Genomic DNA, 24,536 nt, shown 5'->3' with positions numbered 1-24,536 from the left:
GTGTAGTAGTCATCTAAGGGTATAGCCATTTGAGGAGCCATCCTTCATGCCATGGTCTCCGCATCATCTCTTTGCCTGTGGAAGCTCAGGACATTTTAAAGTGTTTTATAGAGAAAACAGTTTCATGTAATTTAGTCCTTAATATTAAGCAGAAATAAAACCTCTTAATGCTTTTAAAAATCTTCTTTGGGTCAACTTGTAAGTTTCTTAATCTCTCTGAGTCACAATCTATAAAATGGGATAGTATTTTTTAATTTTTTACTTATTGCATTGTTTTAGGGAATAAATGAGCTAGTGCATACAAAGTGGATATTGCATAAAAGGTACCCTTTCTGGATAAAGGGGATCCTTGATCAGGGCTTGAGGAACGAATACTGCTGGATTCAAACTAGTTGAAGGAGTAGTACTATACTAGGAGGACACAGAAGTAAAAGGACATTTCAGGTCAAAGGCACAATTTGTGTCCTATGATTATTCAGTCTAGTTTTCATCCACAACAAATTTCATTGCTTCACAATTCTGTTTGTGCTTATTCAGTCTTTCGAGAATATAATTGCAAAACTTTCCACAGTTCCTATAAAATGTGAACCTTAAGGTAGCTACACAGTCTGTGTTATAATATTGAAGTAAGACCCTAGCCAAAGAGATTCCACTTGAATGTCACCAGGATAAGTCACACACTGGGATAGTTACCAGATTTTTCTTCTGTTTTCTGTGAGTTGATAAAAACCCAGTTGTAAGTTTCATTGGTTCAAATTCATTTGCAATCATTTTCAAGCAGGGTTTTTGGAACTTATGAATTGTAACAACTTTATGCTGAATATCTCTTGCAGATCTCTAGTTTTCCAGCTTTACTCTGGCAGGAACATCAAAGAAAGCACACTACATCCACAGAACTTGGGAGATTCACACTCCCTTCACCCAGCTGCTGGTCACAAGTCCAACGCCTTTTTATCAGTTCCATCCAGATAGTTTTCTAATATCTTATAAGCATCATATAATATATAAGGGAGTATCTGCGAAGCCAGATGTGTGCTGGGAAATAGGGAAGCCACTTTTTCCTTCACATTCTTTCTGTGCTTGTACAACAGATCTGGCTAAACTGCCCAATAATGCAAATTACAATGCAACATTGGTTAAATATAGATATATATATTTTCCTGGTTATTGTATAATATTGGATAGTTTCAAATAATGATAAAACCTACCGCTTTGAATTATAAAGGATGCATTTTACCATACAAAGGATTTTGGCTGGGTATGTAAATGCCCTTAATATTCCATACTTATTTTTCAACCAATTGCAGCTTTTATCACAACAGAGCAGGCAAATCTACAGTCTCATTGCTGGCAATTACATGAGCAATAATTTCCTTATCAATTGCCCCATAAATTCTTAGAAATTTTATTTTTACAATTTATTTTCCAAAGAGACCTAGATTTAGCAAAGTTGCACGTGATGACAGTCCTGTTTTTATTTTTCAGTTTAAAGCACTAACACATCAGTTGTTTATTTAGGTTCAATTTGAAATTTGAAACTTGGTTCAGTTTGAAACTCGTATATGAAAAGTCTGTACATTTATAATAATAATTCAGACATAGACCCATCAGGTATCAACCCCAGAGGCAAAAGGACAATTATAATAAAGAGGGAGAAAAACACTGAGTGGATTTTAGAGATGGGCTAAACTTAGGTGTGGCTGAGCAAGTGTCTTTTCTCTTCAGACCCTATGAAGAAATCATTTTCTGTGTTAGATTTGGTTATCTAGAATTACCTTGTCGCTGAGAGATTTTGACCTGGATCTCTACCAGCCTTTAAAGAAAATAATCTCTTAGGGTGTCTTTGCAACGTAAATATTACAAATTGTTCCCCGGAAAGATGTGAAAACCCACAGTTGAGGATGTGTGCTATAATCTGAACTCTTCCTGGGCCAAGTGAAAGGAACTTAGTCCTCGGATGAAAAGAGTATTTCTTCACTAGAGCTCTCTATTGGCAATTTTCACTCTAATGAAAAAAATAAAAATAAAAAGAGAAAAACAGTGAAACTTTGGGATTGTATATTCCTAAGGCAAATGAAAAGGCATTGTGCATGACAGGCCAAATCAAACACTCCTTAGCAAAAGTGGCTAGCTATAAAAAGTGTTGCCAGCTATAATTTTGTTTGTAGTGGAAAAGAAGCTACTACTTTGAACTTGGTTTAGTAAAGGCCAAGAAAAAGGGTTTTTCAAAATTATAATCAGTGTTCTGGGTTTTAATGCCTATATGTAAAAGTTGATAGTGTTTAGAGGTATAGTTACCGATTTACCCCTCATCTTCAATTCTGCCATAAACTCTCTGGTTGATTTGTGTATCTTCATATTTACATCCTAACACTTTTGTAATTTCCCATTAATATCTGTGCACTAACTTTAGCTGAAACAATTATGCTGTTTTTAAGAAAAGGTATTATTTACCTTGGATTGTTATAGACAGAAAATATTTTTAGGTGAACATCACTTTTTCAGAAATTAAATGCTTGTCTTTGTAAAACCACAGTAGTATAATCAGAGAAACATACAGCTCAGCATTGTTACAAGATTGGCATTTCCTGGGTAGTAGATAATAAATAGGTGTGTAGCAGAAAAAAAAAAGAGGCATAAAAAGGAGTTTTATTACTCTGAGATGTTTACAAACTATTTAAGTCAACATTATTGGCAGGATTTTTGAAAAGTGGGTCTTAGCTATGAAAGCAAAAGTAGTCCAAGTCACTAAATGGATTCACTTATGCATTTGACAAATATGTATTGACTGCCTCTTTCTGTGCTGGGTACTGTTTAAGCCCTTTACATGTGCTGTTTCCTAGAACCCTGATAGCAACTTTCAGAGTAAGCATTGTTATGATCATCCCACAGATGAAACTGTGGCTCAGAGGAGTTAACTTGTCTAAGACCAACAGCTAGAAAGTAGCAGAGGGGGTTTGGAACCCAGGTCTGTCAGATCCAGAGCTAAGATAAACTGCCTCAGTCTATGTGGCCTATTTTGCTGTTACCCTTTGTTGCTCCTTCTCCAGGACAGGTGTATGTTACCTTTTATGGAGCCTGTGAGGGCTTAGGTAACCTACGGTGGATACATGTTTTTGCAAGAATTGAGCCAGCAAGGCTCACCTTAGAAACAACTGTGAGCCTGCCATCTTTTTTTAAGGGGTTGCTGGACATTCCCAATTCAGTTTTTTAGGGGACACATATCACTTTAAGGATTTACTGTTTATATTTTGCTCATTACTATATGTCATGTTTGTGGGAAAAAGAAGCAATGATAATTGGTGGTATATTTTCCCCAGCTCTTCTCAAGCACTGACAAGTTATATATCTTAGTTATTTGTTTATGGTCAGCCTTTCTGCTTTATAGCATTGGCCCTATCAAGGCAGCAATTTTTGTCTTTTCTGCTCACTGTACCTTCAGAGCCTCAAAGAGTAGCTGGCCTGTGGTAGGTACACCATGAATATTTGTTACATGAACAGAATAAGATTATTTCTATGATATGATAGAGGGCTCCATGTACATATATATTACTCATTTCAGCTCACGTTTTGGAGTAAGTTATCCAGGCACAGTTTGACGTCATATGAGATGGAAGCAGTTATACCTGCTGCAATTGCGGGCACAGTATTTATGACCTTAAGACAAGTTATGAAGTAAGTGTTATTTCCTCTAATTCATACATGATGACGTTGAGTCTCAAAGACTGCATCACCTTCCCCCCAGGTGGGACAGTCATTTGGATCTCAAGCACAGTTCTTCACACTATGCCTTCGGAGTGGTGCTTCATGCCATTCACACAGGAAAGGAGCAGATGATAGAATATTCTCCAAATTTCTGCAATCCTCACTTCCCTTACAAGGGCTGGCAAGATTCCTCCGGTGAGGCAGCCAGGCTGTGTAAAGGTGAAGACCCCAGCTCTGTACTCTGACAGTACAGCTGTCAGCTCTGTATTTGCCCTGTGACCTGGAGCACAAACCCTTTCCGAGCTTTAGTTCCCTCTTCCATAAAGTGAGGCTAATAATAGGGTTTTCATGAAGACCCAATAGGATAATGGACCTGCAGCGCTTATTTAATGCCTGACATATAAAACTGTTCAATGTTAGCATTAAACTGGCAAACCACCTAGACTTGATTATTAATTTTTCTTACATAAATATGAAGATCAGACCAAGTATGCAACTGGTGCTAATATGAAGTAGACTGTGTGGTATTTGTGACCAAGACAGTACATGTGTCACCAGTTCTCAACATGGTTAAGTTGGTAATAGGTTAATGAACCCTTAAATATATCTAAATTTGGTCAACTCTTAAAACTTGTACATGACTCTGATTGCATAATCATCACGATAGTGATCACTACCAGTTATTCTCCAGCTATTTGTTAGGCATTATTCTAGACACTTTATTTACATTATCATTAATCCTTGAATTAACCCTCGAAAGAAGGCATGATTGTCTCCATTTCATACATAAGTAAACTGAGGCTAAGAGAACTAAATAACTTTGTCCAAGATCATTTAGCTGGTAAGGTGGTAGAATCAAAAGCCAAACTCTAAAGCCCACACTTTTTTCCTTGACGTAGAACTGTCTCCTTAATTGTACTTAGCATTTCATACTTGACTTAACGGGACTAAGTAAGCAGTTCCATTTGTTGAAGGAGCTGTTACCTGACGTTTCATGCTTCTGAGAGCTGTTTTCACCTTTATTACCTCATCTGATTAGGAGAAAGAGTACTTTTGAGTCCTTTTATCTTGCTTTTACCTAAGAATGTAATTTCAAATAATAATAATAAAGGTGGAAGGGGATGTCATAATTCTACCATATTTAAGTCCTATTTGATTAATGCCAAAAACTTTATTGTCTTTTAATATAATACTTAGCAGGAAAAAAACACAGTTGATTCGATGTCCCTTACATTTAGAAAGGATGAATGGTTTTGATGAAAGACTGATTAAGTAGGTACTTTTGGCCGCTGATTTTCCCACCTGGCCTAGACTAGTCAAATGACATTACCCACGCAATAATTTTCCTGTGCCTCAATTCCTCTGCAAAGTGGGGATTCCACTGTACATTTCTAAAAGGTAAAGACCTTATCTTATTCTTCACACCCCCAGTACCTACCACAATAAAGGTTACAGAGCTAAACTCAGGTGGGGAGTGATACGTAAACTGGGGGGTCCATTAGTAGCCAGATATCAAAAGTTACATTGTAATAATTCTTAATCCATTTCCACAAATTAGGAAATGAGTATTAGGATTGCTCCCTGGATCTCTCCCTTGCACCTTTACACTGATTCTCTAGCCTGGTTTCAAGGATTCCAACTAGTACAGAGTAAAGTGCCAGACTACTCTTTAGTTACAAACTAATCCCACTTGCTAACCAAATGCTCTGTAAGAGAAGGGACTCACAGGAGGCAAAAATGCGGGAGGTACGGGGCATGCTAGAGCATCTCCAGTGGGCTTGCAAAAGCTGACTGTGCACATCTCTTCCCAACTCTGTGCTCAGTGACTTCGTATTGGTCCTTGAAACTGACACTAGTAGAAGTATTTACACTGCAGAATTAGCAAATGCTACAAACAGCATCTTCCACCTCTACAGCCCATTGTTAAACATTTACCAAGTACATGTCTGTGGAGTTTTGGAGGAGATAGCTTTGCTCTGGCTTGGAGTGAAGTGGCAATGTCCTCAAACAGTAGCAGAGTGCCACATCACATTGATGGCTGATTTAGAGATGCTCCCAAACCATCAACCACACCCACTGAAGCTGTGGAATAAGGTCGTATTTAAGAAGCAATGTAGATAAAGGTGCTCCTCTCCAATTTTAAGTCCTCCTACAATAGCCGAGACTAAATTTCCTTAGGGGGGAGCTATTGTTAAATCTCTATTACTTTTGATAGACAATTCTTCTATAGAAAGCTCTACAAGTCGGTGTCTCACTCTAGACCTCTACCCATTCAGATAAATAAACCCCATACCAGGCATCGGCATTTAGAAGACTGTTTTCAGCTTACACTAGTGGTTCTCAAAGTGTGGCCTCAGGACCAGCACCATCAGCATTAGCTGAGAATTTGTTAGAAATGCAAATTCTTGATTTCCACTCCAGACTTATTGAATCAAATTCTGGGGATGGGGCCAATTTTTACCAAACCTTCCAAGTAGCTCTGAACCACTGGCTTAGATTTTGTCTTACCACAAGGCAGAGGCAGTGAGAATCCAGTGAAAATGCTTAAGTTATGCTAAAACATTCTCTTCCCAGCCTTCTGCAATCTTGCTCCAATAAGCATCCTTTAGTGGAGTTTCATGAAATGTTCTTTTGTATGTTATTTAAATCTCTGGTACACTATGTATTAGTCCACAGTTCTCCTGCATGAGACTACATTCAGTTGACAGATTGCAATATATTTATCATTTGTTGAAAATGATTTCTAATATTCTACTTTACATTTTATTAAGTCCATAGACATTCTCTTAAGAAACATCCAGAGCAACATCTATAGTTCTGCTACATTTCTTGATCAATTGGCTGTGCAAACATGAGAAGAGAGTTCATCTTGCTACTATATTGACTGAATTAAATCACTTTAAATACAAAGAGGAAAGTTGATTAACTTACAGAAATAGAGTCACAGTTCAGATACACAAACGAAAGAGGGGGATGGAAGGAGGAGGGGAACCATGAAAGGCACCTGACGGGAAAGGTTGTGTTCCCCAGACAGCTCTCTGGAGCAGCTCGGTTGACAGCAAAAAGAAGAAAACAAATAAATTGGAGGTTGCGTGAATGTCACAAGACCAGAATATAAATGCGCATAATGTGGAACAAGGAAATACCAAGAATTCACATTCTCCCAAAATGTTTCAGGGTAATACCTTTTAGCTTTGCCAAAATTAAAATGTCCAGGACACTGGTCTGGCATTCACCTTTCGGTTACAATGCCGACCCTTACAAGGCACCGCTGCAGATACAGTCAGGCCAAATGACACAAAGACACTGTGTGCCAAGACTCAGGACTCACACACCTAGAAGCGGATCTAACAGTCAGAGAACATTTCGACTCTGTTTAACTTTCTAACAGGGAGAATGCAGTCTTCACTCTGCGCGGAGTATCTTGAAACAGAATATGGAATTTGGGACTTAGGTTTTCTCTTTACACTAAACAAATTGTAGAAACATGCATTCAAAAATAAGTTAAAAAATTATGATGGTGGTCTTTCTCTTTTTTCTATTCAAAAATAATTTCCAGCTCTTCTTGTCAACATAATTATCCATCTGTACATGAACTAAATCTTCACAACCCCTAAGGCTAGCTGCCTTTCAGCAGTAGTGTCTCCGTGCCACCCAGTCCTCACTGGCTTTGTGCTCAGTGATGCCACCTGTCCTCCCCAGGCCTGTGTGTCTGGTCTGAAGGGTGCCTTCTTGAAAGCCTGACACAGTGGCCTTTTTCCAGTGCCGTGGGCCTCACCTCACCATATCTGGTGGAAGCTCTGGCCTGGGATCCAGCAGGACTGGTGGGTCTCACTGCTCATTAACATGGGCTCTCCATTCCCTGCCTGAGAAGCCAGACACCCTGTCTTCTGGCACATCTGCATCCTGCCAGCTCAGGAAACAAGACCCTTAGTCTGGCATAAGAAGTCTCATTTCCTCCCCATGGCCACAAAGCCTTCAGTTTTAAGTATTCACTAAATACTGCCCTTCTAGAAGGTGTCTACATGCAACACAGGTTAACTCTCTGATAAAGAACTATTGTTCTAACATGCAGAGTGGCAGGTAAGAAAATGAAGTCCCCCCATCCTAGAGCCTATCAAATCCTATCAGAAGGCCAAGAAATCAGAATATGTTGGATTGATTCAGGCTTTATAGCAAATACCCTATACAAGGAGCTAGAAGTGAAACTTTCAAAAATCCAGAAGGATGATCAGTTTCTTAAGATTTCAACAAGTCATGATGTACAGCCAACATTCTGAGAAGTGTATTCGAGATGCTTTTGTTCAAAAGAGTCAAAGGTTCTTCAAAGCTGGGTAACTCCTGGGCCCTTTTCTGTTTTCTCTGGACGCTGGATGGTCCAGCGTTTCTAGTGGTTTCAGAAGCTTCGCATGAACTGATGACTGACAAGTGCTCATCTCCAGCCCAGACCTCCTGCCTGAGTTCCAGGCCTAGGTGGCTGAGCTTTGAGTCCGTGCAGACGTCACAGTTTGCCACTTGTTTCTGCTCTTCCTCTCCTATCTCGTGTCTCATTAACTGCCAGTACCATCCACCGGGCAGTCCAAGTCAGCTAGCCGAGCACCTTCCTGACCCTGACCTCTCCTGCGGCCCTGACGTCAGTCCCATGGATTCTGCTTTCTTCTTCTCGCCAACCCACCCCCTCCATCCTTCTCACACCCTGAGCTCAGGTGCTGTGGTTTCCATGGATGGAGGACGGCCTCCCAGCCGCTTGTACTGTCCCCAGTCCGCTCCTCGCAGCCAGAAGGACTTATTCCTAGGTCAAAATAAAAGTCCTGTGTGACCTACTTGCAGCCCCTCTCCGCAAGCCAGCGTGTGCCCTTTCCTCTCCGATCCTCTGGCAGGGAGCTGGGGGAGTCTTCCGCTGTCTGCTCGGCATTTCTCCTTGAGCCTGCCCTTTGTACTTATGCATACTCTCTTTACTTTTCCACACATTCTTCTCCCAGCTAATTTCCGCTTACCCTTCAAAACTCACCTTCCTAAGGGAAGTTTCCCTGAGTCCCCTTCAGGTCAGCCACCCCTTCTGTGCATCACTATCAGCAGGGGTCCCCGTCCTTATGTGGTACTATAACTTTATTCTCCTCTCTTTCCCCACTGGACAGAGAGCTCCTTGAAGGCTGGGACTCTGTCCTTTCACCTTTCAATTCCCAGAGGGTCCGACTATTCTGTCTTCAAAATAAGTTCTGTCAATTGACAAAGTGAAATGCTCTAGAGTGAGGCCTCAAGTTCTCAGCAACTTTTTGCTGTAAACCAGCCCAGTTTAAGGCCACAAAGTAGATACTACTAAAGTGGGGAAGTTTGTTCAAGCAAAACAGACAGTCAGGTTTTTAAGATGTTGGTCAGTTAGGCATGATTATTGGAACACATCTCTCACAAAGGCAAGAGGAAAGACTGGGCACTGCTGACTTCACAGCACCTTCTACAGATCAAGAAGACAGCTGTGGAAGAAGGCCCAGCCCTGGGCTCCTGCAGACACACCCTGACAAGGGAGTGTGGGCACGTGCTTAGGGACTTAACAATCCCCAGAGAAGGAGGTCTAGAAGCCTCCATCTGGCTTGCTACCAATGAACAAAAAAGGAGGGCTTTCTCCCTTTGTTCCAGTTCTGTAAATTCTTAATGTGAAAATTAACACAGGAAGCCCCTACAGGCCTTATCAACCTTATACCTCAATTAGATAATTGTTTTAAATGAGCTTTGAGAAAGAAATTCATCTTGACTTGGAAATGGCGGCTGCATGGTGGGCTACACAGAGAACGTCGGTATCTCTGCTTGGGCGTCTGCCTGTCTTCTGCTGAAAAACCCCTTCCTGGGCTCTTTCTGCTCGTTTGGTACCCAGACCTCTCCAGCCTTTGCCCTGCTCACCGATTTTAATGCTGTCTTTCCCCTCTGGGACTGTTCTGTACCGCCATCAGCCAGTCCTAGGGATGGAAGACCCTGGAAACAGCCTGTACTAAAGGAAGGCTTGGTTTTTGGCTTCACAGCCCAGTAGAAACCTGAATAACTCTCACGTTGGTAACCTAGGAGGGCACAAGCAACTTACTGAGGTTGTAATCAAGGGGAGAATGGGATAGATGTGTTAACACGCTGGGTTGGCTTTGTAAGTGTACAACTCTACCCCACGAGCAGAGCTGGCCCTCCGAGTAGGAATCATGACTGTGACCGAATCCGTCCGTTAATGACCTGCTGGATGACTCTCAGCCACCCTTCCAACATCTGTCTTAGGAAACTTGCGCTTATCAGAAAATTCTGTTGCTTATGTTTTCTGGTGCAAAGCAGAAATTGGTAACATCTTAAAGGTTCCGGCATTGAGAGTGGATAGATGAGCTTTGATTAGAAACTCTAAATCAGAGTAAAACTCCAGGGCACTAAAAAGAAAATCCTGTGTGACTAACCCATCGAGTATCTGTTCTCTCAAAGTTGTCATGCCTCCTGCCAGCCTTTTTTCAGCCAGGCACATCCCCTTTCTTTCTAACACTGACGATCAACACCAGGGAGATTGCTTCCTATTTCTCCCTCCCCAGTGTCCTCCCGTGAGTCACGTAACAGCCGTGATACACGAAATCTGCTCTCACCGCACCTTTCTGCTTCGCCTTGATCTCTGACTTTGCCTGCCACCATCTGAGCTCTGGGCCGCCTGATATATTCATTTTGCTTAGCTTAGTAAAATGATATCACGATGCTCTCGCTTCCAGCCCGCTGGACACCGCTACTCATTTCCCTGAAACACGTCTTGAATCATGTCATTCCCCTGCTGGAAAATTTCAAGGGAGCCCCACTCTGTACTAAATCAATCCTACATGCCCAGATTTTCAAGCTCCCTCTTCTGTTCTTTGTTTTATTGCAGCTGGGTGCGCATTTGCTATTCTTGCCACCGTTTGTGCAGCCCTACCTCCGCTGTTGCTCGTGCTGTTGTACCCAAGCTACCTGATTTGAGCGCTGGTTCCATTTGTTACTAGCTTTGTGCTTCTGTTTCCGCATTTATAATATGAGTATCATGGTAGCGCCTACTTCATACAGTGTTGTGATGATTACATGGGGAAATGTACACAAAGCCCTTAGAGGAGCCCCAGTACAAAGTAGGTATTCATTAAATGTTAGAGATTGTTATTATCACCATCCCCTTCCAGAACTATTTCAAATCCACCTCTTTGGTAAAGTCTTTTTTAATCACCCGACTCATGTTATTTTTTCCTCTTTTTGTACTTTGCTGAATAGCATTTGATATGTAATGCGCTGCTTTAGAATAGTGTGTGCACTTACCTTGGCCTAGACTAGACTGTACACTTATTGAGGTTGAGTGTACACTTACACACTCATTGTATATGCTGAAGGACTTTGCATAGCATGTGGCACATCAAAAGAACTTAATAAATACTGGCTACATAGAAATAAAGCAATCACGCTATTTTAAAAACTCCTGTTCCACCAGCTGAGCAAAAAAACAGCCTGTAAAGATAAGTAAGTGAAATGAGCACCTTGATAACAAGGATGTTACTGGCGAAAGGCACTGAGATTGATGTCATTAGAATGTACAACTCGCCCTGGTAACACCCTTCTGTCCGTGTTCTCCATTACAGGTCTGCTTAGTGGCCTATCTTGGTTTGTTCATGCTCTGTGTCTCGTATCAAGTTGACGAACGGACATGTATCCAGTTTGCAATGAAAGTAAGTTGCCATTTTTCTTTCTCTTTTACCATTGCATAGACAGAAACTCAAGCACAAAATAAAGGCATGCTTTTTAAAGGGTTGCATATCTGATTGTTCTAGAAGCTGCATTTCTAGGCAGGCCAAAAAATGTTTTAGGAGGGCATTCATCCAGACCCCAAAGGTAACACTAACTTTTTTTAAAGTCTTCATTTCCATAGACAAGGTTGGCTTAGAGCATATGTAGTCTGTCCTTCAGTGCCCTTAAAAGGAATATTGAAAATTCATCCGTTCAACAAAACACTTGGCCAGGGACCGGGTTTCTCTATCAGTGCCCACTTCTGTATCTTGGGGCTTTTTAGAATATTTTCATAATGAAGCAGTCTAAGCATATTTCCTCTTGTAGGTGGGATCACTGAGACAGAAAGAGTACATTGGGTACATCCAAATGATCTGTGCCAAGAGGCTGAGGGCAAGGGGTGGGCAGGTGAGATATGCCTGGGTTAGCAAGTATGCGTGTCTTTCTTGTGACTGTATTTTTCTCTGTTAGAGACAGTGGGTTTGGTTGGGGCCAGTCCAAGTACACACCATTTTCAGTACTCGGTAGAATCTACTCCAAAGGGAAAAACAGACACACCCGTTCAGGGTTTAGGGAGATAAACACCCAACTCAGCAATCAGAGCTAGTAGAAATCAAATTCCTACATTTGTTTTCAACTACTGTAGCAGAGAACAAAAATCTTTCTGTAATGTCCTTGGTGGCATTTTATTTTTATTTTGTGATCCATTCATATTGTTTACTTCTCTTCTACAAGAAAGCACATAAAAACTGGATATTCCTTTATTCACTAGAACAGGAAAGCATAAGGCATAAGAGTTAGCTGTATTATTTACAAATTATGAAGTGCAGAAAGCATTAGTATATTCTAGTATGATGTAAGTCAGGGGGAAAGGAAATCCAGGAACAAAATACCTCTAAAACCAAAATTAGTCAAAGGGAGAAATAAAGATTAAAACCCGTTTATTGCTTACAAACTGCAGTCTGTGGCCATCTCTCTTGCCTGCTCTGGCTGAAGTAAAACCAGCCCTCCCCCTCACATCTCAGGTTCAGATAAGCCCTCTGTTGCCCAGGTAATTACCCTTCCATATGGAGATCAATTTCTATCCACCCCTGAGGAACACCTATTGATATGGTGATGGCTAAAGCCCTACATGTCTCCACCCCTGAAGAACACCTGTTGATATGCAGATGCCAGGAGAGATATTCTGGAAAAATTACAGTTTTACCCACATATGACTGAAGCCGTTAACATAAAAATGCATTGTGCTGATATACATATATGTGTGTGTGTGCATATATGTATTTAAATCATCTTGGAACAGAGTAATTAATGGAATAAAAATGTTCACATTACATTAACTAGCAAAAAAAGCTAGCTATACAAAATGTATGGTATGGTCCTGCAGAAATAAAAAAGAAATAGCTCTATGTGCATAGAAAAAAATAGTTATCTGTGAGTGGCAGGGTTATAGCTGCATTTTGGAGGTTTTTTCCCCTAATTTTGAAATGTTCTCCAGTAAGTTAGACATAACTTTTCTAATTAAAAAAAGTGAATGGATTCTCTTGAGAATTGGAATTTCGATGGATACGCCTACATTTGGAAATTCTACTTTTTCTGAGTCCAGATAGAACAGACATCACTTCATGGTTACTTTTGTGTGTGCGGAGGTCAGACTAAACAGCAAGGCCTAAAAAAACAAAGCCAGAAAGAATAGTAAGAAGTGGCCTGTTACATTACAGGAAGTCATTGGTCAGGTAAAAATTGCTCTAAACCAGATTAATCAATTTATGTAAAATGCCCTCTTTTCCCCTCCAGATGCTCCCGCATGGGCAACAGGCTCAGCTTCCCAGAGGGCCCCAAACCATCTCAAATCTGCATTTAAAAATAAGGAGCAAGGAAAAAAAAACCAAAATCAAATAAAAAAGGCACTGCCAATGTCCAGCTAGATGGAGAACTCCCACTAGGAAGATCTCATTAGCTACCTTTTCTTTTTCCCCACCTGTGGCAGACTGACAGCTACAGAACTTTGCAGTTCTCCTGAATATGACCTTTAGTGATCCTTGCTGCTCGCTCTCTGAGGTGCCCATTATATTGTCTTCAGGTGGAAAACGAGCCTCCGTCCATCTCCAGATTTTCCAAAGGCACAACAGGTTATCGCGGACTTCCCAGTGCTTCCCACACCACTGTCAAGCCGGGAAGGCATGAGACGCATCTTCAGGAGGGGTTTCTCACTCACGTCCATGCATCTTAGTGCGGGAATGTGGATACCGGGGCCTAAGCCTCGTTGAATCTATTTGCTCCCGTTGACTGCCCAGAAGCCAGGCGGACAATGTGGGGGTGGAGAAGGGCGTCTCTCTGCAGCCTGCGCGCACCCACCGCGCGCGCGCGCACACACACACACACACGCGCGCGCGCGCGCGCACAATCTCACTCTCACACCCATCTGCTTTTTCTGGAGAGACAGCAGCCAAGGGGCCTGTCTTTCCATCTCAAGCTCGCAGTCCTGTGCGGCTGCCGCCGCGCGCTCCTCCCTCCCTGGGCCGGGGCGCCTCCCGCCGGGCCCGGCCCGCTGCCCTCCCTGGCGGCCCTGCCTTCTCGGGGCCCACCTTGACGACTGCGCAAACGTGTGGGTCCCTGCGCCCGCAGAGACCCTCGGGCACTTCCCCCCGGGGGCACCTCAGGCGCGATCGCGCCGCGCCCACCTGCAGGGACCCCCGGGCGGGAGCGTCCGCCGGCCGCGGCGGGAGGTGGGCGGGAGGGGCAGCCGGGGCCCGTTCTGGCCGCGAGCGGAGCCCGCCCGGCGCGCCTGCTGCCTGCGCGCCCGTGTCGAGGTGCCTTTGCCCGCGTCCCCAGGGTCCTCAGCAACCCTTCCTCTCAGAGCTTATCCGTGCGGGGCGGGCAAAACAAGCCACTAGATTTTAAATTACAGATTCTAACCCTGAAGCTTGGTGCCCTTAGGTAAGTTAGACGCCGTGAAGGAGAAATACTATAGCGCTTCCGATGGAGCCCTCAGGCCTGCGGGGAGCAAGTATATATTTATGTCTCAAGATGGGTAAGAAACTTGATGCGGTGGCCCGTGGCCCGCCCCTGTTTATTGGCCTGCTGCTTTCACCGACGGGGAGATGCAGAATCACGACGTGAGGGATTCGCACCAAGGAAAATGTGTTTGTCTTCTAAGGGCATCGCTTTTGTTGGGCTCTCGTCGTTGGCTTCCAGCATGTTTACGGTGCTCAGAACTGAGCCATCACTGTGTTTGTGTAAATGTTTGCATCCTTTCTGCCAGCCAAGTGTGCGTCGCTACTCCCACAGGACAGAATGAGACAAAGCCAGTGGAGCTGACGTCCTGAGTCCTGAGACGCGACAGCTTCTTCCATCTCCCCTAATTTGCTAATTTCACAAGTACTGAAACAGAGCTACCAGGTACCAGATGCTGTTCGAAGCCCTTTACAGATGGCAACTCTACTGATCCTTATAATGATCCTGTGATGTAGGTGCTGTTCGGATCATCATTACTAGTTTATAAATGAAGAAACACGGGGTTCGTTAATTTGCCCAAAGTGCCTGGCCAAGGAGGGGAGAACCAGGATCGGAACCCAGGCAGTCCTGATCCGTCCCTGGGTGCTGGTGTACGCTTGTTAAATCTCTTGGGCAAATCTTTTCCTATCTGAGCCAAAGGATCATTTTTTTAAGATAGTATTTTTCTTTCAGCACATGGATTTTTGTGATAATTATGAGAGACCAGTATTTTTCACAATCCTTTGAATTATGTACAGATGGAAAATGAGGGATTATCATCATTGCTTCAATACAATGCCTCAAGATAAGGAATGCTTCAGTGAGTGTTCTAACTAGAGATTTGCGAAGGATGTGTGTGTGTGTGTGTGCAGGGGAGATGGGTTATTTCAAGACCTTGTCACTTCCATCCACTGAAGGCAGTCAGATGTGTAGAGAAACTCCAATTGGGGCCATTCTACTAAGTTAGATGACTCCCTGGTGGGAAATTATCCTTTTAATTTGAGCCTTCCCCACTGGTAAAGTTACCCATGTATCCACGTTTCCAGAGCAAATGGTTTCCACTTGCACGCTGCATGCACTGGAAACACAGCTACAGTGACCACACCAGGGCAGCCCAGCTAGCACAATTTAATTTGGCTATTGGCCTCAAAAAGTCAGTCGTCAAGCCTGAATATTTCAGAATAACCCAATATTTCAAATATTCTGTTCCCATGGTCCCACAAAATAAGCCCATACTTTTTAGCCCCAGCACTACAGTTTTTGTAGAAAATACAGCCAATGAAAATTTGGGGACAAGACCAAGGTGATGCATTCAGTATCACACATTAAATATTTCCTTTTTAAATTTCATAATGGTGCCTACTTTGAATTCATCAGATTCCCTTCCACCACGGCAGACTGGCCATGTTGCGTGTAAGTTATCCTTGTTACATCCCTGAGTTATAAGATGTCTCTGTAAACTGTTTCACAGGTGAGGAAACTTAGGTTATATTTGGCAGTCCTTCAGATGATTTGAAAGTAAAGTAGTGTGTGTGTTTAAGATATCTTTGGTGAAAAGACCCAAAGAATCCCTTGCACTCCTTGGTTGTCCAACCATATTGAGACAAAATGGCTTTAACCCATTCCACTCTCTTTGTGTGCTCTCGGTGATGCTTCCCAGCAAACCAGACATGTGCTTAGGGCATCAGCATCCCCCCACCACACACACACACACACACACACACACACACACACTGCACTCCAGAAAGAAAAAAATTAATGTTTAGGTATTCTATATCTAAGACTTGAAAACACTGGAAATTGTGCAGAAAAATCACCCATTCGGAGGACTTTCGGACACATACTTTATAATCTTGTCTATATGTTTTTACTTTGAATTACGTATATTGGAAGTAGGAGGAGGACATAATCTTTTCAGAGCTACCTTAATCTGAACCTGGACATGACTAGAACTAATCTTCCTTCAGGGAGTTCACATTCACCAGAACTGTTCTGCAAGCAATTTTTGACTATTGTAATATACATCGTACATGAAGAACTGGGTTTGATACACTCATCCCAACAGCTGGGGTCTCTGTTCTTTATCTAGACCTTCAGTAGGTGGGACTATTAAGAGAAACATTTCCAGTAGTGAGTCCAATCACAGGAACATTTCTTGTTCTATAAAGTGGTTTATATCGTGGCTGTGTCAAAGAGCACCCACAACTTGTGATAAAATATTTCAGATGTCAGCTAAATGTCTGACTGTCTGAATGTCAGGGCTCTCAGGGTTCTTTAGCAGCAGGGTTAGAACTTTAACCAGACTTTTCCATCCTAGGGCTAATGCATAGGCCAACAGTGTTCAGCACCATGGTGGCTGAGGACCATTTAGAGTTATTTTTATGCTCAGGAACAAACATGGTTTAAGGTAGAATTGGACTGAGATGTGTAGGTGATAAAGCTGACATCATTCATGTACTGCTGAAGCCATACTTCTTTTATAACCCAGCAACCTGGGATAAAACCGGGGATCCTGGCATTCCTGGATGTAGTTTGGCAGGCACTACATGGAACCTAGTCTTGTTTATTACCCCATGTTGCTAGTTGACCAGTCTTTACCAGTTTGGAACAACACCGTGTTTACATATCAGTAATTTGTTCTTTGCTTCTTTCAATCTTTATATCAGTGGTTCTTGAGGTCAAAACAAACTCTGCAAGCGTTTCTGGGATGGCTCCGTCAGGGATTCATCTAAGCTTCTTGCTACATGCACACACAAGCATCCCACATTGAAGCTGATATTGTTGGCTCAACTCATGGAAAGCACCCAGCATCTGTCCTGATGTGGATCAGGGCTTACGGAGGGCTCACTAACAAATAAATGTGGTGCCGCTTCCATATCTTAGATGCTACATTTCTGAGAAGAGACATCCCCCTGATGAGGGACCTTCCTGGGAGAGAAGAAAAAGAACAGCTTTTATTAACCGACTTTGTCATCCAACGTTCTTTGTAACCAGAAGGGTTTTCTTGTGATTTCTTGCAGCTGCTGTATTTTCTGCTGAGCGCCCTGGGCCTGGTGGTGTGCGTGCTGGCCGTGGCGTTTGCTGCCCACCACTATTCACAGCTCACACAGTTTACCTGTGCAACCGCGCTCGACTCCTGCCAGTGCAAACTGCCCTCCTCGGAGCCACTCAGCAGGACCTTTGTGTACCGGGATGTGACTGACTGTGCCAGCATCACTGGCACTTTCAAGTTGTTCTTACTCATCCAAATGATTCTTAACCTGGTCTGTGGCCTTGTGTGCTTGCTGGCCTGCTTTGTAATGTGGAAACACAGGTACCAGGTCTTTTATGTGGGTGTCAGGATGTGCCCCCTGACAGCTTCCGAAGGCCAGCAGCAAAACGTCTAGCATTCTTTCTGAAAGGTGGGAGAGAAAACAGTACGCTGACTAGCTGAGGTTCAAAAAATATATAAAATAGGAAAGGAAGAAAGAAAAACCTTTTGACAGTAATTTTCATTTTTCTAAATGAATATTTTTATATTTTTCAGGAAATGAAAAGGCATTTCTTCAGGTTTCTGTAGTATCTTTAAAAATTCTTAATGGGAAAGTAAGATCCAAATTGACTTTGGGATATTAAAAGAACACCGAACAGCAAAGAATGGCATACATCCATCTTCCGGCCTGTAGTTTATTCCTAACACAGGTTTCCCACGATATTCAAAAGCAGATCATTCCTATGAAACCTTTCATGAGGCAGAATGGCAATAACCATTTTGTAAAAGTGAGAAATCCTCTTTGGATCTCATCAGTAAGGGTAAGCAGTACTAATGTAGTCTTTCATAAAAGCAAAGTGGCGTAGAGCGAACTTTCAGATAGTGGGAGTACTCATTTTATCCATTACTTCCATGATCTTTTTGCCTGTCAGCCCAGTTTGGTGTGTCGATTGGCATTTCTGGCCAACTTGCTAAATTTGGTAGTCTGTTCCAGGCCTTCCCCCCTCCCACCTTTAACTTCACTCTGTCTTGGAGAATGCAGGGGCTTGGGGAGGCCAGACTGACTCTCTCCACCGCCCCTGGTAGATAGGTCTTCAAGGTATGACATAGCTTCAAGGAGCAGAACAGAGAAGAGACTTTGCAAAAGGCTGAATGATGACCAGTGTCTGGGCTGGGGCACCAGCCTTTGCTCTTCAGCTTCCGTAGTTGGGCTTTGCAAGTAGATCACTTACTAAAGGCTTAGATGACTGTCTGCTTCTCAGTAATGGAAGGTGGGTGGTAGTTGTATTCCTCATGATGTGGAAGGTTTAAAAATAATCATACTGTGCTTCCATTCTATCATCTAAAACAAATCATTAACACTAATTTCTAGGTAATTGTTAATTATAATTATGCTCAGAAGCCTATTTAATGAGCCCTGGCTGTACTTACGTAGCACCGGTGTTATTAGGAGAAATTACTCTCACAAGAGAGGTGGTGTAAAGATTCTTTCCTCTGAGAGCCAAGCTTTACAAGGAGGAAAAAATAGTCATTTTTATGGATAGCTCAAGTTAAAAATACTCTTAAACAAAAACAAGAGAATTTGTAATGGGAAATGTTTATACAAATAGCGCATTTATATGTCGTGAAGTCTCTCTCTTGGCAGCTAACTACTTTTGAGGAAAAATGGGTAATGTCAATGTGCTCCATTCACAAAACTGTATCCGATACGTAATCCTATTATTGATTGCGTAGGCACAGGCAACCTAGAGGCTTAAACTAATGTTTTGAAGTCCTTATTTGAGCAAAGGTCCATTGACTTTAAGGGTCTTTTTGTTTTGTTTTGTTTTTAAGTGTGAGTTAAAAACCTTACGGCAGAGTCTTCCCTCTCTTAATTGTTATTATTAAATTCTGAGCAATATCAGTGTTTTATGGAAGGAACTCAGAATCAAATTCATGCAGCATAAATGTTTTCAAGAACTTTCTCTATTAGTATGCTCTGTTGAAAGCAGAAAACCAAGATAATAATTGAGCTGTTTGCCTTTCTACATTGCCTGTTGATGGACTTTACTAATCATGAAGTTCTACCCTAACAGAAAGCCATTTTCTTGTTTGCCTTAGAATATAAATGAACAATTTCATTGATTGTGATGGTAGTGTCAACTTCTACCCACAGTAAATATCTAAACAAAAATGTTAAGTCTGTTAGTTGAAGGATAGTAAATATCTTTCATGTCTCCCAGATAAAAAATCTGATTAGCAGATGTGAAAACCTTTTTCTGTCGACTTGCTTTAAAAATGGCCTTCTTGATTCCTCAAGGGAGGAACAACCTAAGACAGGCACAGTTGCAGGGGGGCCATCAGGTGAGAAATTGGGGATCAACAGAGGTGAGGCTTAGAACCTCAGCCCCCCTGTTTTGAGAGAAATCTTCTGCATTCGTGGATGTTTTGTTGCCCTTGTCTAGCTTGGATTAATACTTAGTCTATAGGCACACACCTGATCATCTACATTTGCCCTCTTACAGCACTAAACTATGTTTTCTACCTTTATCTTGCATCTACCTACCACTTCAGCATTTTATTAAAAAAATAATAATAATAATAATAAGGGAGAAATGTGGGATTCACATATAAATCAAGTATAAAAATCAAACGAATAATCATAATTGACCTGATTGTTTATAGTTCATGATGCGTGATTGTTTATAGTTCATGATGCGTGATCAAAACCGAAAGTTTCTGTGATGACTGCCCTTGTACTGTTCATCATGTAAGAACTTATTCACTATGTAAGAACTTGTTCACCATGTAGAAACTTGTTCTTTATGCTTCAGAAGATTGGAGACTGTTGAGAATTAGGCATGGGGTTGATTAATGATTGTGCATTGAGTCCCCTATACAGAATTTTATTGTTGTTAACAACCATATGATTAATAAATATGAGAGATGCCCTCTCAAAAAAAAAAATGGCCTTCTTACACATGAGCTCAGGCCAAGAAAGCACATTGGAGAGCTTAGTGAATAAGATTGGACATAGGCTTGAACACACACGTTACATGGACAGAACACCCAAGTGTCCTGCTGATAACCTGAAAAAATACTTTATGCCTATTAAAAAAAAAACAATCCCAATAACTGAATCCATTTTGGTGTTGACAATTTTCTATAAAGAAAATGATGGAGAATTTGGAATGTTGTAGGCTTTCTTTAAGGAGTGAGAAACTAGTGTTTTAATGCTAGTTATGATGAATTAGGCACCATGGAAACACCCTGTGTACCTCTAACAACTTTTTATAGTGAACACTACAGGTTTTTATATTAGAAAATTTAAATTCTACACATCACTAAGGTGCTCTACGCTTTACAAGCGATTCACAGGGTATGTTAAATGGTAGAATAATTTAGCTTATGTACTTCCTTTTTCTAAATAATGCAACTAGTAAGAACTGGTGTGGTGATGAGCTTGAAAAATAATCAGCATACATTATATAATCTATATGTATTGGTTGATAGATAGACATAAGGATTTTGCTTACTGTGTGACTGAATTATTCTTGAATCCCCAAAGAAAGAAAAAAAAAACATGAAAGAAGGAACAACAAAAAAAATGAATAAAAGAAAACAGGAACAAAACAAAGATTCCTGGTTTACAGACACATAGGGTATTGATACAAGTAAGAATTGTGTTGCATGAATAACAAACTGCTTTGGGCTGGATCTGAAGTATTTTGAGGTTGTGTTTTGCAAATATTGAAGCTACAATAACGGCAACAGAAAAGGAACAGACACACAGCTTCACACTTAGCAAAATGATACATTTAACATCTGACAAGAAGCCAAGATGGGGACTGTCTCTTCTAAGCCATAAAACAGAAAGGTTTGCGCAATCTCCTCCCTCCCACCTCCTTCAGGAGAATTAAATGAATCAAGACTTTGGAAAGAGGGGGAACAGCCGGAACTTGGCAGTACTTGAAACAGGAGGAATCCAGCAGCCTAAATGTACAGACTTTGTAACCGAGCCCCCTCGATCGGTCTGTGCCTTCACGTGACCACCATCTGTGCCTCCCTCTCTCCCTCCAAATGTGTAGGCGGCTCCTTGGAACCATGCCTAAAACTACAGCTACCCCAGGCCCTAGAAACTGTAGTCAAGGAACAAGCCTAACTTTCTTCCCACTTTAAATTAAATGTCTGTCTATCTGATCTCTTTGGAGGGGTTTCCAGATGCAACGTCAGTGTTCTGACAGCGAGAACGCATTCTGTGTGTGGGTTTTCTATTGCTGTCCAGGACATCAGAATCTTTTAATATCCTTGTACTTCCCCTCCTGCATGCAGTGTATCTGGAATATGTTTACAGATTTTTAGTGAAGGGTCAGGTAGAGGGTATCCAAGGGAAATTCTGAGGGACAACAGTGGCGTGGTTATTTAAAGATAATCAGAAACAAACCGAAAACTTGCTCTGAAATACTAATCATAACCTACCATGAAGCATATCTTTGTTTTCTAGTGATCGTCTTTGAACTATTGCTATGTAGCCATACATTTCTGTAAGTCACACTGGCTCTCAGCTCTTTTTTATATGCAAAAGATACAAAGTACTTCTATATGCCAGGTTTTATATGTACACTGTATGTTCAGGATAGTGTTCAAAAGATCTGGTGGCCAAATATATTGACTCACAGTGGAAACATTTGTTTGGATGAAGTTTCAGTGGTTCAGCCTGTGAAATGAATACCTTGATTTGTTTCTTCTGACTTTCAAGTGCTTCTTTATCTCAAATGATTATCCCCTTCAAAAATAGTGGTCTGTACCTGGGTGTTGCGATTTCATTCTTCGGGCATTGATGAAATAGTGAATAGAAAACAAAGTGTTTCCTGTATGTTTGAGATGGTTGTTTTTAAAGGGGATGCATATAATGCAGATTTTCTTTGTTAATAAAATTTTCGTAATCTTTGAAAACACCATGTTTGGATGTGCTTTAAAGTGATGGAACGTTGCACATGAACTGGTATACATAAAAGCTCTCAGACTAGTGTTTACTTCAAAAATTGTGTTTTGGAATAATGAGAACTAATATTCATGTCAACTCCTTTGTGCCAGTGTATTTTGGTATCCCGTATGCATCGTACAAGACAAGGTTGTATTGTAAATAACTTTCCAGGCAAAGAAAGCCTGAACTGGAAAAAATCTTGTAAAAGATACTAGGAATGCTGATTCTTCATTTGTATCTATTAATGTCAAGTAAAGCTTGGCCTAAACTATGAAAATACATGTTTGAATGTCACATACTCGATGGTAACCTACATTTAATTGTATAGAAAACCAGACAGCCGATTGAATTTCAAATCTAAATGCAAGAACTCCTTCTTCCCAACTTTGAGGCAATTTATATAGTTGATTAACCTGTAAAATGCAATGGTTCTCTTTGTTTAATTTATTTAGGAAAGGAATAATGATTTAGGACCAGGCTTTGAGATGCATTTCCTCTCCTTCGTGTTAAGGATGCAGGACTTAAGGTTGGAAATCTGGCTGCCACTTTCTAGCTGTGTGACTTTGGACAAACTGTTGGATCTTCAGTTTCCTCATTTGTAAAGTGGAGAAAAACATAACTGCCTCACTGCGTTATACAGGAGGTTAAATGAAATAAAACTTAGCAGTGTATCTGGCTAATGGGGATAACTTAATAAGCATTTGGTTTCTTCCTTCCTTAGTCGGGTTCTGCAAAACCTCTGATACTTTCTTGTTCAGGCTTCTGAACAAGAAGAAAACTAGACTAGAAAACTACACCCAACTAGAAAACTAGCTCTGCTTTGCTAGCCCTTCCGTGACTTCTTTTTATAAGCCAAAAACATCACATGGGCCTTTCACAGAAATTCTGCTTTTAAAATAAGATAGAACCAACTCTTATTGATGACAGACAGTGCATAGAATTAATGTGCTGGCTGGATTCCTCTTTCTTGGCTTACCCATCTGAGTGTTCCTTGAGTGTGACTATCTTCTCTCATTCCTCACTCAGGCAGAAGTGGAAGCTGGGGCATTTCTCCTGATTTTTGCATCACTTCAAATTTAGTGCAATTGAAGCAGTTTAATCCCAACTTTTTAAATGAAACTTTCTTGAAGGTTGGTGCATTACCAGTCTATTGTATTAGGTTGTAATGTACAACCCTTCATTTATTTACAAACCAACCATCAAGTACCTTTGGTGTACTTGATTCTGAGTCACTGATTCGCATTCAAGAATCATAAAAAATTTCCTTTTGAGCATCATCAGAAAATACCACCTGGAGCTTCATTCTCCAGGCTGGATATGAAAACACTTCATGTGAGTCTACATTTGTATCAAATTTAATTATTGAAATTATACAGCCAGAAATCTACTTTTTCTCTTGATAGAACCTATCTCTATAGTTCATGATCAATTATTATAAATTTTGTTTGTTTGTTTGACAGACTCTTCTTGTATAAGTTAGTCGTTATGAAGTGCAGGACTAATATTGGCTTTGTCTTTTTAAAATTCAGATTGTAAGCAAATGAAAATAAACCTAATGTATGGGGATGCCAGCTTAGAAGCAACGGTTCATTTCTTTCCAACAAATATTTATATATGTTTATTGACCCCTTCCAAAGTATAGGTTCTTTGAGGAAGTCTTTTTTGTTTGGGAAGGTCATTAGAAAGATTCTTTAATCAAAGGGATGTAGGACATATACTCATTTGTTATTCTTGGGAAAAAAACAGATAATAGGCAATAACCTGGGCAAAAAACTAGGACAATAATGCAAAGACAAGGGACAGCCTGAAAGTGGTGTACAGGCCATAGTGAATTGTCAGAAATAGAAGAACCGGAGTCTGAAAATTAGGTGATAAATTTGTCACTAGCTTCAATGGATTATTTTTAATTTTCTTTCGCTCAGGTTAGAACTCATATCCTCTTACAAAATAGACAATGTTTCCTCAGATACCTTTGTGGACAGGAGGAGACTTCTAATTTTTCATTCAATTTTTTTCTAGATTGCAAAAAATGTGACCAAGAGATGGTTATGTGACTGAAAAAAGAGAGAAAGCTTACATTATCTTACTATAGAGAAGCCTAAGATATGGGACACTGAAATTGGCTCTTTTATCAATGAC

General features: G+C 41.2%; 1 protein-coding gene across 1 annotated transcript in view; it reads left to right on the top strand.

The window, feature by feature from the left end:
• The window catches only part of SSPN (sarcospan), a 39,521-nt gene extending 17,152 nt beyond the window's left edge, over positions 1-22,369 (top strand). Inside the window, exons 2-3 of the mRNA XM_037020377.2 lie at positions 11,319-11,405; positions 17,481-22,369. Of these exons, the coding sequence (XP_036876272.2) occupies positions 11,319-11,405; positions 17,481-17,846 (453 nt within the window). The 3' untranslated portion in view covers positions 17,847-22,369. The remainder of the gene's footprint in view (positions 1-11,318; positions 11,406-17,480) is intronic.
• The last annotated feature ends 2,167 nt before the right edge of the window (positions 22,370-24,536 follow it).

Source organism: Manis javanica, chromosome 15 (assembly GCF_040802235.1).
Source record: "Manis javanica isolate MJ-LG chromosome 15, MJ_LKY, whole genome shotgun sequence".
NCBI classification, from domain to species: Eukaryota; Metazoa; Chordata; class Mammalia; order Pholidota; family Manidae; genus Manis; species Manis javanica.
This window is presented reverse-complemented; position numbering and strand designations above follow the sequence as displayed.